Below are 15,796 nucleotides of genomic sequence, written 5' to 3' on the forward strand. Positions count from 1 at the left end.
TGTAAGGTTGAGTATAAATAGGAAATGGACCCCACGAGACCCGTGCCCGATGTTCCAGCTCATTTATAGAATTCCGGGAACTTCATATCCCCTGAAAATCCACGACTTCACCAATTTTGTCGGGCTGGAATTTGATGCGGTGAGCGAGGGGTGCGCATGGAGATATCGTACGCCTCCTCTAGCTCCCGCAACCTCTCTCGTTACTCCACCTCGACCTCCTCCTCCAATATGCCGAACCGCCCTGTTAGGATTATTCAGCTGCAGCATCCCACGACGACGTCGCTTTCGAGTTCTTCGTCGTCGTCGTCGTCGTGGTGGTGGTCTGTGCTTTCGAGATGGCGGTCCAAGGTCGAGGCTATGAGCTTCACTGACTGGACCGACGTTTTAGTCCCTTGCTCCAGATGGATTCGAACCTACCGGTGGAGGGATTACCTCCAGATCGATCTCGCCGCCGGGTTAACCGTGGGCGTCATGCTCGTCCCTCAGGTGCATTTCGGTTCCAATTTTCGTTGCGTGCTCTGTATGGTTGCTGAGAAAATGTGGGAAAGTGAAGGAAATGAGTTTTTTTTTTTGTTTGTTTCGCGGAAATGTAAAGGAAAGAAGATAGGTTGAATTCAGATTACTTAAGTAAGGAACTTAGTTCTCTATTTTTTCTGGGAGATCAAACGGAGGGCAAGGGATTTTGTTTTTGTTTTCAATTCATTGGTTGTATTTGCTTTTTGCTGAGATGTGTCTTCTAGTTCTCGATGCCGAGAACATGAGACAGTTATTTGAAATGGCTTTTTAGTTGTATTTGAGTCAATCGAGGGCCATCTGATTTAACTTTTGTTTTTCCAAATATGAATAGTTTATCGTCCATACAATTAATTTCCTTCTTTTCCCTCATTTATTGATCTCGAGTCACTCTTTTGTTGAGATATCTTTGATTGCTGAGGACAGGAAAAATATACGTATATCTCAACTTTGATGATAAATTTTCTGTCTTTTTCGTTGTGGGGAAATTAGAATTCGAGTCGATTAGACCAAATTATTGTAGAAATTTTCTTCTTTATGGGTAGCGTAATGATGAAAATTTTGACAGTCATAATTTATTTTCTTTTCATACATCTTCTCCGCACCCAAACAAAGATTTTGGGATTCTGTACTTCTATAATTACATATAATTACACCAGTTTCTCCGATTTATAGTTAGTCTTCTTTTCTATTTTTAATGGAGATGCATGAACTTGTCTGAGGATTGATGAAAGTGGTCATGCTAAGTGTAGTGCAGGGATCAGAATCTGCACACGGGTTTGCTTTGGTTGCATTAAGCACTTATCTGTTAGTGATTGGATTGATTTCTTTTCAGGTTTTAGTTAGTTCTTTTTCATCATTTTGGCCCTTTTCAAATAGTTGAGATTTCTGACTCTATGTTAATTGTAGTGCTGATCACAACTTGCTTTTTAGCTAATTTGATTCAATTGACTTTCCAATTTAAATTATTGACAATTAGGTAAGTTTACTTTCCAATTTTAGTGAGTGATTTGGCATAATTTCTATACACCTTTCTATCATGTATTCTTGTTTATTTTAACTGTCTTTAATCAGGTTGGAATTTCTTGAATTCCTGAAATGACTTTTGTGAATTTTCTTTTCATCAAATAGGATTGGGTATCTAAGGTTAATTTACATAGCGTGATTGTTTACATTGTTGAATAAATATGTTCTGCAGCTGATTGTTTGTTGTGCATGTCCAGGCAATGTCTTATGCAAGGTTAGCTGGGCTTGAACCAATATATGGACTTTGTAAGTTTTTCATGAGAACATTTATTGCTAATCTACATGGTTATATGTATCTTGAGGGGAAAACTGTTATGTATATCCTTGTAATCCTATCACAATGTGAAGTTGAGCATCTGTTGCATTTTGTTTTACTCTTGGAAATGGAGTTTTTACCTTTTGCCCATTCAATTCTTTAATATGTAATTGTTTTGTAGGTCAGATATCTAAAAGGTACTTAAAATTGAGGTGGAATTTTTCAAATTAAATATGTACCCATCTTTTATCATTCTTTTGGAAAGATTTAGAACTAAGATGGGATTCTGCCAATTATTATCTGCACCCATCTTTGATCATTATTCAATACAGGTGGTTTCATCAGCATCCCACTGATGGATGATGGCCCAATTATCTTGTATTATAGCCTTTTCTTCTGACACAATGCAGCTGATGGATGATGACCCAATTAACGGCATTATAGCCTTTTCTATTGACATGATGTGGCTGCTTAACTATTGAATTATCTCTCTGTTTTTGTTTTGTACTTGAGTTACTAGTTTTTTCTTCTTTATTTATACCTCTTTTTCTGAATCATTTCTGCCTCTTTTACACTGGAATTCTTATTTGTCCTTCTTAAGACAGACTCCAGTTTTGTGCCTATATTTGTGTATGCAATATTTGGGTCATCTCGCCAGCTTGCAATCGGTCCTGTAGCATTGGTTTCACTACTGGTCTCTAATGTATTAAGTCAAATTGTTGATTCATCTGATGAACTATACACGGAACTAGCAATACTTTTGGCGCTTATGGTTGGCATAATGGAATGCATAATGGGGCTCCTGAGGTACTTCCACTAATCCTCTCTTCTTCATGGAAAAACTTGCATCATGTAAGGGGTTCTAAAGTTGAGTTTGTTATAATGTCTTTTGAAATTTCTATTTTAAATATATTCAAGGAAATCCTTGCATGATGCAACAGGTTTTGCATGTCAAGTTGCCCCAATGTAATACTCTAACTGAACTTGTAGATGTCATCCTCAGAGGCAGTTTTCTTGAAAATTCAAGTGGATGTTAGCAATGTCCTCATATTTGATTGCGAGCTAAATGACCTCATGTTTTGGTTTAGTCTTCTGTCTTAGTACAACTTTAACCATGATGTGAATATATGGTTATTTATGTTGTTTCTGACACAGTGACACTGCTACTCCATGCCTCATGATTATATAAATTCATGCTTTTGAACTGGGCATACATATTCATATTTGATTTATATTGCACAAGTTTGCAGAAAAAAGACATTAAAGAGTTATACAATGAGGAGTGTGGTACCTATTTATTATATAATGGATTCCCAAACAAAAGTGCTTTACCCTTTAGTTCTTTACTTTTTCTGTTTCCAAGTAGAAATTGTAAACTTTAGAAATCAAAATCAATCAGGTAAAATGTATTCTCAAGAGACACTCATTGTTTTGTTTGTTAAAAAAATATCATTAGAACAAGAAATGGGGATATAATTGGAGGAGATATCCTCTGAAAAGTGAAGGCAGGTGAGAGTGTCCTTTATAGAGAGAGAGAGAGAGAGGGGGGGGGGGGGGTTGGCCTGTGGGGGACTGAAGATACTTTTTCCTTTCATACTCCTTTTCCTTTCTTTGTTTCTTTCTTTATTTTTAATATGAAACTATGTTTCTATGTGACTATTCAAGTATGTGGTCATTTTAAGCAATGAATTTTGGGAAATATTATAAGTGATTATTGTTTATCAACCTGTAGCCAAAAAACAGAGGAGAAAGTTAGCTATAAAGTTGGTCCGGTGAATAGAGGCTTGGGTGGCTGATTTGTGGGACTAGACAGGTGAGAGGGGTTATTGGAACCTTGTTTTTCTAGACATCTAAATTATTGGGAGCTAGATAATGTAGAGCAATTCTTCTCTACACTACAAGGTAAGGTGGTGAATAGAGAGAAGAAGGACGTGATGGTGTGGACAAATTTGAGGAATGATGCCTTCTTCGTGAAGTCTCTCTATGTTACCTTGGAGTTAGGGAGTTTAATTCTTTTTTCGGTAAGGGTCATTTGAAATCCATGCGTCCCATCTAAGGCAAGTTTCTTTGTGTGGGAAGCTTGTTGAGGAAAGGTGTTGACTCTTGATCATATTTAGAGAAGAGGGTGGATGTTGGTTAATGGATGCTTCTTATGTAAAGTCGAAGAAGAATCGATTGATCATATTCTTTTTCATTGTTCCAAGACAATCTTTGGCAGTTGCTCTTCTCTTTGTTTGGTGTTCCTTAGTGTTGTCTACTATAGTGATAGAGACTCTTTAAGGGTGGCATGGATCTTTTGTGGGAGAAAGATGAAAGAAGGTTCAGAGAGCTATTCATTTATACATTTTTTGTACAGTTTGGAATGAGAGGAATCGAAGGTTGTTTGAGAATAAGGAGTAGTCTTTCCATGTTTTGAAGAGTATATTCCTTAGTAATCTTTTTTTGTGGGTAAAATTGTACATAGGTGAAGGCTCAATGGCTTCAATTAATTTTGTTGATTGGTTGGGTTATCGTTAAGGAAAGAGTTGTTTTTTGTACTCTAGTTTTGTTTTGTCCTTGGCTCCATTTTTTTGGCGCTTGTTCTATATGCCCTGTGAACCTTCATGCATTGTTCTTTGATGCATATTTATAAAATTATATTATTGCTTATAAAAAATAAGGTTGGCCAGGAAAAAAGCCTGCAGATAAAACTATATTTTTATGTTATCATTTGAACTCTATGGCCATTTTAAGAAATAAATCTGGAAGAGTGATAATGTATCCTTCAAGTTGGACAAAATGTTATAGTTGATTGTTATTTATGGACTTTTCATTTAGTCTAGCTTGTCCTTGTTTCTTTGGAGGAAGATGGAGTTACCTTAGTCATTGACCACTATTTGTACTAGAAATTTGCATATTTTCTACCTTTTAATTATTCTCAAATTTCTGTGATGTCATTTAGAAAGAAAATGATGCACCCTTTTTTCCTTTCTAGGCTTGGATGGCTTATTCGTTTCATCAGTCACTCTGTGATTTCTGGGTTTACGACAGCTTCAGCAATTGTGATTGCCTTATCTCAAGCAAAGTATTTCCTGGGATATGATGTAGATCGAACTAGCAAAATTGTGCCTCTGATTAAAAGTATAATAGCTGGAGCAGATGAGGTATGCTTTGCAGGATTAATTAATTTATTTATTTTTTGATAAGTAAAGAGAAGTATATTATAATGAAAGAGGAAACACCAAACTAGTGTCCTCTAGGTATACAAAGAGTATACAAAAGTAGCCCCTCGACTCTAAACCAAGGAAGTGAGCCGAAACCCCTACCTATAACAAAAGCCTAGCCACTCAAAAAAGCTAACAAGAGACTGCGGGCTCAAAACTATAAACATCCTCACCCATGACCACAGATTACATACAAAAGAATGTTTCAACCTTTGGATTGACAACACCTTATTCCCAAAAGCCAACGAATTTCTTTCCTTCCAAACTGACCAAAATATACATAAGGGGGCCATTTGCCACGCCTTTTTACGGATTTTCCCCACAAACGCTCCATGCCACCCCAGGAGAGTTTCCTTAACTGTACCAGAGAGAACCCACTCCACACCAAAGAGAGAAAAAAGAAGATTCCACAATGTCCTCGTCATAACACAATGGAGTAAAAGATGATCCACCGTTTCTGCTTCAGCAAGACAAAGAAAACACCTATTTGCCAAAGAATAACCCCTCCTCTGAAGTTGGTCTAGAGTTAAGATTTTGCCCCAGGATGCTTCCCACGCGAAAAAAGCTACCTTTGGCGGCACCCTCGCTCTCCAAATACCAACATAAGGGAACATAGCTGAACCACCAGGCTCCAAAATAGATCCTTCCAATTGTAATTTTCCCATGTGTTTTCATTTTCCCGTTCAACTGCATTTGAATTTTCTTCTACTGGTTTAAAAGGTACCATATCAAGGATTTGGTAATCCTATTAGTTTGATGTGAAATCAAAAGTTGATGCCTAGTGTTAAAGTATTTCTATCATTTGAAAATTTTCTATTTTGAGTAACCTTGTTTATTACTTTCCCAAATGCTTGTGCAGATGGTCAATGAGTAGAAGTAGAACCCTTTTGCTAGTATTGCCTTCAGCATTATGTATGGTGATTCATCTAGTTCAAAACAGTACTTGGTCCCTAAGAGATACCAGATCAGTGTATCTGTATTGGATAGGATTTTGTGACACTGTTGTGATTTCTTTTGGGGATTAGAAGATTTTAGACACCTAAATACATGTGTTAAGACTCTGTTATCCTTGTACTATAATTTGTAATCACCATTGATTCTCAATCCATCCATTTACAGATTGCATATGCAATCATGATGAGAATCTGCTATTAGAACAAATATTGTCTTTTCGAAACATTGATTGAACAAATTAATAAAACATTTGGAACCTGTGAAACATACCTGGTTGTACTCCAAACTAATAGAAATCCCTGAGATTTTTAGGTTGCAGAGGTGTTCTGTTATTATCATAAAAAACCTGATGTATTATTATTATTATTGTTATTATTATTATTATTATGATAGAAAACCAGAAAACTGAAACCTGATGTATTATTATTATTATTATTATTATTATTATTATTATTATTATTATTACTATCATGGAAAACCAGAAAACCAGATGTGGAATAACAGACCTTCATCGTCATCATAGAAAGCCAGATGTGGAATAAAAAACCTGAGGTGGAGTGGGAAATGAAAAGGGATGTGGAATAAAAAAACTGGGCGTGGATTGGGAAATTAAAAAGGGTTATTTTTACAAGACCAGATGCAGAACGGAAAAGAAAAACAGATTTGGAATGAAGCAAAAGAAAAAAGAAGTGGAATCAAATCCCTCTGACCTTGTTTTCAACCTGAAAAAGTTACAGTTGTGTTAAAAAATAGAATTTTTTACATGGAACTGAGAAGAAAAGGAGTAGAAAATGGAAAGGGATTTTGGTTCTTTATTTAAAATGAGCAAAGTGCAATTTACATGGCAATTAGTTGGTCATGTAGCCTTGTTTGCTTATCATTGCAGATGCTCACCTATGTATTATCGTTATTGGTGTGATTTTTGGCACCTTTGATGTGCTTCCCAGTATTAATGCTTCCTATGTCATTCTATATTGATTGATATCCTTTGATTCTATTCTCTCGAATATGCATTGTAAACTTCTGATTTGATTCTCATGTATCCAGGTTTAGCATTTCCTTACTGTTCTATATTGCATTTATTTGTAATTGTGAACTGCCCTACTTAGATTTGTGTATTTAATTTCCTGTTTAGTGTGTCCTGCCTTGGGGTTTCACTTATTTGCTTTCATTTCTTTAACCACAGGTGGTGTTTTCCTTTTGTAGTTCTCCTGGCCTCCTTTCGTAATGGGATCCATCATTCTTGCAATTCTTCTGGTTATGAAGCACTTGGTATGAGCTCATTGTTTCATTAGTGAATTAAATACTCATGTCTTCTAATAACAATATTTTAGATTTTGGTCATATTTTTTTTTCCTGTGCTTAGGGAAAAACAAGGAAATATTTGCGGTTCCTTCGAGCATCAGGTCCCCTCACAGGAGTTGTCTTGGGCACTGTTTTTGTGAAAATATTTCATCCATCTTCAATTTCTGTGGTGAGTATAACATGAATTTGGCTTTCTTTGAACTACTGTTTACTTAATCTAACAATATAGTGATCAAAACGCTCTATCAGATTTTATGCTTCAGAAGAGTTAAACTAAAGATGACAAATTTGATTATTTTCTGTTGGTTGTTTGTCTGCAAGCCATAAATGTTGTATCACAGTTCACATGCAGGAGTTAGCAATTCTAACACCCATGAAGTTCATCGTTGTCCTTACTGCAACTATAAGCAATCCTTTGGTGGTTTTTCAATATGTTATGGGGCAGGGTTCCTCCTGTGGATTTCCAACAGTGTTTCTTAGTTTCTATATATGTATATATATATTTTAAATTTCTTTTATTATTTATTCTTTTAAATTTAAAATTTATTTATTTATTTATTTTATGATATTTCTCTATTAGTAAAGATACAAAAAGGAACAAAAGGAGTATATGGCTTCTTAGTTTTATTTTTTGGGATAATGCTCAACACAAAGACAAGCACACTAGTGCCACATTCGAGGATATGACCATCTACTAGATGATATAGTCTCTAGCTCAAATACTTCTCACTCAAGGGACCATCTTTAGATGCCTAGTTGTGCCTTGGCTTAGAGGATGGTATCCTACACATTCTACAGTCATATGCAGCCTTCCTGTTTGTTATTTGGAACCTTAAGCTCATACGAGCACATATCTTCTTGATGGTTTACCACTGTACTGTTTTAATTGGAAATCCCTTGTTCATCACTTTCTAGTGGGTTTCCAAGTGTTCTCCTTGTTTTTTCCTTTTTCCCCTTTGGTTTTGGAGCTAAAAAAACTTTCACCACAGGATGAAATTGAATGGAAAAGAAACTTCAATATCTGTCCTGTTCCAAAAAAAAATAATTTTATGAATGTTGAAGGGTTTCAAAGGACAAGAGGAAGATGAAAAGAACTTGGGTTGAGGTAGTGAGAAAAGGCATCACCATTTTTAAATTAATGGAGGACATTGTTTGAAGTAGAGCTGAATGCTTGATGGAAATTCTTGGAGTGGACTGCAAATAGTTGGGGTTTAAGGGTTTTTATCATTATTATCATGTTGTGTTGGAGAAAAGGAATTTTTTACCCCTTCATGTTTCTTTTTCTTTTTGTGTATTAATATTCTTATTGGCCTAAGTTTTTGTTTAACTGGCCATTTTTTTTTTTGGAATCATAACTGAGTAATACAATTTACCATTTAAAACTTATTGACAATGAAAGCTTATAAAGAATTGGTTATTGTTTAGGTTGGAGAAATACCTCAGGGCCTCCCAAAATTTTCTGTTCCTAAAAGTTTTGGGTATGCAAAGGATTTGATTCCGACTGCACTTCTTATTACTGGTGTAGCTATATTGGTAAGGGAAATATGTAGACCACTCTACTTCAAATCTTTCTCTATTGTACTTTGAACTATGGTAATCTATCCAGCAACTTTATTTTTTGGACTCTAGGAATCTGTGGGGATTGCCAAAGCATTGGCAGCGAAGAACGGGTATGAGCTGGATTCGAATCAAGAGGTATGTTTTGTGAAAATGAACTTATAAAAAAAGGCATGTTTTGTAAAAATGGAAGTGCATGCCTGGCTATAATAGTTCCTAGAAGATTAATTGCTTTATTTCGTGATACCAAGTTTTTGAACTACAAATTTTCCTAAAAGCTTAAGCTTCTAGGATTTGAGTTTACAGATTATACTCTTTAACACACTTCCTCACATATGACCCCACATCCATAAGTGGAGGGATACATTAACCCATAGCCAAACAACCACAATTATCCTCTTTGGGGATTACACAAAAATTTGGGAAATAAATATGCAGTGAGGCTCGAACACATGACCTCCCATCTGGATGAGGCTTTGATACCATGTTGAACCACCAATTTTCCTAAAACCTTAAGCTTATAGGATCTGAGTTCAAAATGTATAACGTGCTCTTTTAACACTAGTAAAATAGAAATTGCCTGTTATAGAACATGGTCATTTCATAATCTGTCTTCCATACCTGTAGCAAATTGTACCACCTGGATATTTGGCACTTGGCAGTGTGCTGCATGATTGTGTTTTGGGGAACAGTTGATAAAGTTCTGAAGATCTTTGATTTACATTATTAAATTGTATTGAGTTGTTTACAATACAAATAGCTCTCTCAGATGCTCTCCTTTTTGTCATTCATAACAAGATAAAATCGTCCCTCTCCATGAGGTCTGACCCGATTTTTTTCCACTTTGCTAATACTCCAAAATCCAACTAGCCTTCTATAGGCACTTAGGTAGGAATTGGATGTTTAACATTTATATTCATTTCAATATAGTGCTTCAACTTTCTTTAGAATGCCATAATGAGTTACCATTGGATAGAACTTCAACTTTCTTTAGAATGTTGTGACTGAATTTGCATGTTTGTTTGCAAAATTGGGGTAAATTTATTGGTTGCCTCATTTAAAACTCGCTATTTTTCAAGTTAGAACCTTATTCTAGAAGTTGAGATTTTGTTGAAAATTTTATCTTTGGTCTCTTCACCCTGTTCCTGTTGATTGAAGCATATTCCTCGTTATATCTGCCTGCGTTTTAATGATTTCAATGGTATAACATGCATTAAATGACAAAGGAGTTGTCAAACTGGACTTGTCAGTGGAATGTATTCTATCACAAGGGTGTGGAGGATTTCTTTATATAATGGCTGTTTTTGCCAATTCACTTTTTTCTTTCTGATAATTATGTAGTTCGATTATCTTGTTCACTTGCTATTTCAGCAAACAGTCTCCTCTTTGGGCGATATTGATATTAAAAATGTCTAATTTTTATGTGGAAGTATTAAAGAGTCAAAAAAATGTGGGTGGCTTTTAAATTCTTGCATGTGCTTTATGTGTCATTGGGTGGCATGTATCACAGCTATGCATCTCTTGATCTATAAAATAGTAGAAAGACATGAAATTATAATTGCATTGGTCATGATAGGCATATACCAAATCAGTCACTAATTTTTAAATTTAACCGATATATTTGTAGTTAAAAGAGAAAACCAAGTTATGGGCTGTGAGATGTAGTATAAGTCTTCTCATTCTTTTGATTAGTAAGCAATCTTACTACATGACATTATCTTAAAGGAACTGCTAATCGGTTAACTTTATTTGTGAACAGTTGTTTGGTCTTGGTGTCGCCAATATCTGTGGTTCATTCTTTTCAGCATACCCCACGACAGGTGAGATTTATTTGAGGTTTGCTGAGCTGCAAATTGAGGTTATCAGTCATACCAGTAGTGGAGATTAACACAAAGCATTAATTTAATCCTTCAGGATCTAGTGTTTCATGGAAATTTTTATAACGAAGATATGTTTTTGAAAAGTAGCTTCTTTTATTTATTTTTGAATATTATGCAGGCTCCTTTTCTAGGTCGGCTGTAAATCATGAAAGCGGAGCAAAAACTGGATTATCTGGAATTGTTACAGGAATCATAATAGGCTGTGCTCTTTTGTTTCTGACTCCATTATTTACAGATATACCCCAGGTCTCTTTCTATGTTGAGGCATTTGTTTTCTTGTAGAAATTTACATGAATCCAGGATGATGTTAGAGTCCTGGTTTGATAGCATAGCAAATACTACCATTTCCACTTGTCCTATGAATTTCAACTTCCAACACCTTTTCTTGCGCAAAATATGATCTGATCATTACTTTGAGATCCATGGCCTAAGAAGTTGGTAAATCTAGGTCACTGGATGTGGTAACATTGCAGCTATCATTTGGTTTTTCCTTTATTGAGTTTTCCAGTTCTTAAAATTTTTGAAGTGAATTTATTTGTGATGTTCACTATGGATCTATGGTTTCTGAAACCTTTGCAGTGTGCTCTGGCTGCCATCGTGGTCTCAGCTGTAATGGGTTTGGTGAGTTTACTAAAATTTCAGATTAAGGAGTTCTAGATTTTATTTGCATCTTTAGCTTTGCATGTTGTCTGACCAATTGATTGACTGTCATACAAAGTACATGAGATAACTTTTGAGTTGCACATATTTATATGGCCATTGACTTATGAAACCCACTTTTGAGGCTGCTTTTTGTAGGTTTTATATTTCATCACTTCTCTGAAGATCAATTTTTTTAGTTTGGTTGAGTTCTTAAACCTTTTTACTGTGAGAGGAAGTGCACAGCAGTCTTATGCTTAAATAAAATTGTCTTGCTGAACAGAATTACAAGCTTGTACTTAGAAAGAAACTGCTACTTCTTGACTGCATGGAATGTCGTGACAATTTTTGGATTTTCTTTAAGCACCTATGACCAGTTTTAACCTTTTAAATTTCTCTGCTTTAAACAGCTGATTAAGCGTTTGATTGAAATTTATTGTGTAGCACAAAATAACCTTGTTTAGTGGGTGGAGAATTTGTTCCTTGAAGAAGTCATATTCATGAATATCATATATATTATTCTCCCTGATCATTCATTTACTGATATTCTTGTTGAGAAGTGGAAACTGCTACTGATCAGTGAGGAAAGGCAATTACCATGTAATTAGATGGATCGTGCTCTAAAACGAGAGCTTCAAAAGAGTCATTTTAGTGATTGTTATTTCAGCAATGAAGCTCTTACTTCATTATTTTCAAAATTTTTAGATACTGCTGTGTCAGTAATAAAATCTGTTACCCACCATTATTTTCATATATAGAGTAACTTACTTGGGTTGATCCATAAGAGTGAGTTTCATTGGTTTGGCGATGTTCAATCTCTTTGTTATGTTTATAATTTCAGGTGGATTATGATGAAGCTATTTTTTTATGGCGTGTAGATAAGAAAGATTTTCTTCTTTGGACCCTTACCAGCACTATGACATTGTTCCTTGGTATTGAGATTGGTGTCCTTGTTGGGGTAAGAACTTAAAGCAGTTTATGCTAATGCCTACTATAAGATTGATCATTATCCAACACAGGTGAAATTTTCATGAGTTATTATTCAGATATCCCTTTGAACATTCATGCCCAAACACATTCTCAGTTGTAATATTTCAAGTTTACTATGATGTTTAATGTATCAAATTTGTTGTGTTAAGCCAAATGGGGTCATAGCTTATTCATTTTTCCTGATCTGTTTGAAAATTTGAGGATGGTTGGAAAGAGTGGAAAGGATAAACAAATGAATCCAAATTCCTCACTGTTTCTGAGAAACAATCATAGTCGAGAAGATGTTCCTTTTGTCTTTCGAGGGTGTGTTGTCTATTGAGTTTAGGAAGTTTTTCATTGCTAGAATTATGAAAGTTTCCTCGAGTTAGAGAGTTTCACAGACATTCGAAGAACAGCCAAAAAATAAGACCTCTGTGAATTTCTCACTCCTTTAGTGATTAGACTTAATTAATTTCTCTTTGAGGTGAAACTTCTTGTAGGCCTTAGAGAGATTCTAAAGTTCATCTTCAATTAGCAGTGCTGTGCACAACTTATCAACAAAACCAGCCTTTCCCTAGACTTAGTTTATCTCTAAAACCTTTTTTGGATGATAAACCATAGCCCAACATTTGTATACTACTGCTAACTCTGAAGTGCCTAAATCTCCTCACCTCTAATTCCACCACAGAAGCCACATAAAACTAGTCTTTCCAGTCCTAATTCCACACATAGTTCTACTTTCTCCTCCATAATTTCCATAACTAAATCCACGTCCCACCGTTATGTGATTGTATCCTTTGGAAGTGACTACTTTAAAGTGTGTCTAGCTTCTTCTTTTTCTCCGTTCCACACTTCATCAAGGGATATAAGGTATTATACTCTCTCTCCCCTCTTCTCTCTCTCTCATTGATCTGTTGTAGGATATCCTTTGTATTTTCTTTCATTTTTTTAAATGGTCAATAATGGAACACTTCTAACTTCAGTGTCTAAATTTTAGCATGTTACATACATTTGGACTGACTTTTGTATATTATTGTCAAAGCTTAGTGCCTTGCATATTCGATAGTACATTAATGTCTCCTGTTGGATAGCATGATAACACCTCCGTAACATGATATAGCTTATCGTATTGACTCTGAAAAATTTTGAAATTGTAGGTTGGTGCTTCGCTTGCTTTTGTCATCCATGAGTCAGCAAATCCTCGTCTTGGTGAGTGAGACTCATTATGTCAAAATGTTTATGCTATTACTTGTGTTAAAACAGTTTTGCTTCCTGCACTTTATTACTTAAAACATTTTATGCGTATTGCTTGTTATGTTGTTTCTACTTCTAATGTTTCTAATTATCTGGCCTATTAGTAATTTTTATTTTTTGTTTGATCACTGTCATCATCATCATCATCTTCATATTATCATCCTTGTCCAAGCCTTGTCCCAAATGTTTAGCGTTAGTTGTAGTTATCCTGTTTCACCCCTGTGGAGAGTAATTTCTTTGGTTACATTGTGAAACTTGAATTCTAATATCATTCATTTCCTTTTTCTGGCTTTCTTTGTCCTCTTGGTGCCTTCAATGTAACTTGGGATTTTCTTTCGGGTGGCATCTCAGGTTTAGAGCACACTTCTCTGAACTTAAGACCATCAGATTTAGCAAATATTTGTCTCTAGGCCCAACACAGTGACACAACACTTGATTATTAACTTTTGGAACTCTAGGCTAAGAGCTTGATATTGGTGGAGTTTCTTTATGTAATAATATATGGCTTACTGTTTCATTATTTTGGCATTTGATTTCTCCTCACTCTGATTGTTCTGCAATCTGTTCATTACTCCAGCTTTCTTGGGGCGTCTTCCAGGCACCACTGTTTATAGAAACATTCAGCAATATCCAGAAGCATATACATACCATGGGATTGTGATGGTTCGGATTGATGCACCCATTTATTTTGCAAATATAAGTCACATAAAAGAAAGGTGAAAAGATGTGCTTCCTTACATTGCTATTTTCCAGGCACCTGATGTTTTCTTATTGCACTGTATGATTTTTCTAATATCGGTTATAGTTCATAATTCCCTAATTAAAAAATAACTTTTGAATTATTGAGTTGTTCTCTGCCAGGCTGCAGGAATATGAAATGAAAAATGATGGATCTACAAGACGTGGACCAGAAGTTGAAAGTGTTTATTTTGTGATTCTAGAGATGTCACGTAAGTATTCTCTCGGAAGGTCTTTTAGTATCAGGGCTTCACATTAGGTCCTCAATACGGTTTGCTAGTAGAAGACATGTAATATGGTTTTCTAGATGTGCTCATTATCTTCTTGGATGATCTCTGAGGTTTGAAATATTTATTGTATCCATGTAGAGTCTCCTTAGTTCATAAAAATAACATTCTGATGGCAGTTGAGTCCCTCTCCTTTGTTAAGTGTTTTTTCTCCTTTCCTTTTGTTGCAGCTGTTACATATGTAGACTCCAGTGCCGTTCAAGCTTTGAAGGACTTGTATCACGAGTACAAATCACGGGATATCCAGGTTGAAAGCCCGTTCAATGCAGTGTGCGATTCAAATATTTTACGGTCTATTTAAATCACTGAAGATCATAACTATAATGTACTTTCCCACCTTTTGTGTCACTTTGTAGATTGCCATTTCCAATCCAAACCGTGAAGTTCTGCTGACCCTAGCAAAGGCCAATTTGGTGGAGCTGATTGGTAAGGAGTGGTACTTTGTAAGGGTGCATGACGCTGTTCAAGTTTGCCTTCAACATGTGCAAAGCATCAATGAAGCTAAGACAGCAGAGCCACTAGAGGAGAATAAACCGAGCCTCTTCCAGCGCTTGCTTAAACAGAGACGGGAGGACTTCTCAAATGCCGAATTGGAGTCCGGAGATCAAGCTCCTTCGACTCCCGCTGATTCAGATTCGCAATTTGAGCCATTGTTGTCTCGCAAGTCTTGAAAATTGTTGCTTTCCTGCAAGTTTGTGATGGCATTGCCTTTTAAAAAAGTGATTATATCTGAAATTATATACACATTTTCCTGTATTCTTTTGCCTGATTGTTTCAGTGTAACTAGGCTCCTTACAGTGAGCATGTAATAAACTTCATGATTATAGTGCTATTCTTGTATTTAAGGCTGAAATTGCACCTTTGCCTTAGTTTATTGGTCTCCGTTGCTGTAACGATCAAGTGGCTTGGACCAAAGATAAAAATATCAGAAATTTAGTAACCATCAAATAGAAATTTGAAAAACAAAAATATCAGTAAAATAAAAATTAATTAAAATTCATATAAATATTTAAAAAAACATTAAAAAATGGTAAAAATAATGAAAATTTTATCCAAAAAAATCTAATTTAAAATTATTGAAATTCTTATTATTCAATCATATTTGTCTCATTTTCTATTAAAATGATTTTAAATTCCTTTAATATGTTTATATTCAATTATTTGAAAAATAAAAATAAAAATAATCAATAAAATTATAAATTTTATTAAAATATT

The 15,796-nt window shown here is 35.2% G+C and overlaps 1 protein-coding gene across 2 annotated transcripts; it reads left to right on the plus strand.

Moving 5' to 3' along the window:
- Positions 1–92: 92 nt before the first annotated feature.
- On the plus strand, positions 93–15,450 carry LOC117928600 (probable sulfate transporter 4.2). Of its 2 annotated transcripts, XM_034848519.1 has the most exons (17): positions 93–486; positions 1,737–1,785; positions 2,401–2,602; positions 4,770–4,938; positions 7,159–7,224; positions 7,319–7,426; positions 8,683–8,790; positions 8,887–8,952; positions 10,574–10,634; positions 10,813–10,940; positions 11,274–11,315; positions 12,175–12,291; positions 13,460–13,511; positions 14,134–14,272; positions 14,418–14,506; positions 14,752–14,828; positions 14,938–15,450. In XM_034848519.1, exons 1-17 carry the CDS (start codon positions 157–159, stop codon positions 15,250–15,252), a joined length of 2,118 nt encoding a protein of 705 aa, XP_034704410.1. In that variant the 5' UTR covers positions 93–156; the 3' UTR covers positions 15,253–15,450. The 2 variants fall into 2 exon arrangements, with proteins under 2 accessions (XP_034704410.1, XP_034704411.1); XM_034848520.1 differs by lacking the exon at positions 93–486 and having other exon boundaries at positions 2,397–2,602.
- The last annotated feature ends 346 nt before the right edge of the window (positions 15,451–15,796 follow it).

The sequence above is a fragment of the Vitis riparia genome, chromosome 13 (genome assembly GCF_004353265.1).
Source record: "Vitis riparia cultivar Riparia Gloire de Montpellier isolate 1030 chromosome 13, EGFV_Vit.rip_1.0, whole genome shotgun sequence".
Taxonomy (NCBI): Eukaryota; Viridiplantae; Streptophyta; class Magnoliopsida; order Vitales; family Vitaceae; genus Vitis; species Vitis riparia.

Bases quoted from the DNA above. Each gene is read 5' to 3' on its own strand.
- LOC117928600 (XM_034848519.1), top strand. From the start codon at position 157: ATGGAGATATCGTACGCCTCCTCTAGCTCCCGCAACCTCTCTCGTTAC. The intron at 487-1,736 runs GTGCATTTCGGT...GTGCATGTCCAG, and splicing joins GCGTCATGCTCGTCCCTCAG to GCAATGTCTTATGCAAGGTT. The intron at 11,316-12,174 runs GTGAGTTTACTA...TTATAATTTCAG, and splicing joins TCTCAGCTGTAATGGGTTTG to GTGGATTATGATGAAGCTAT.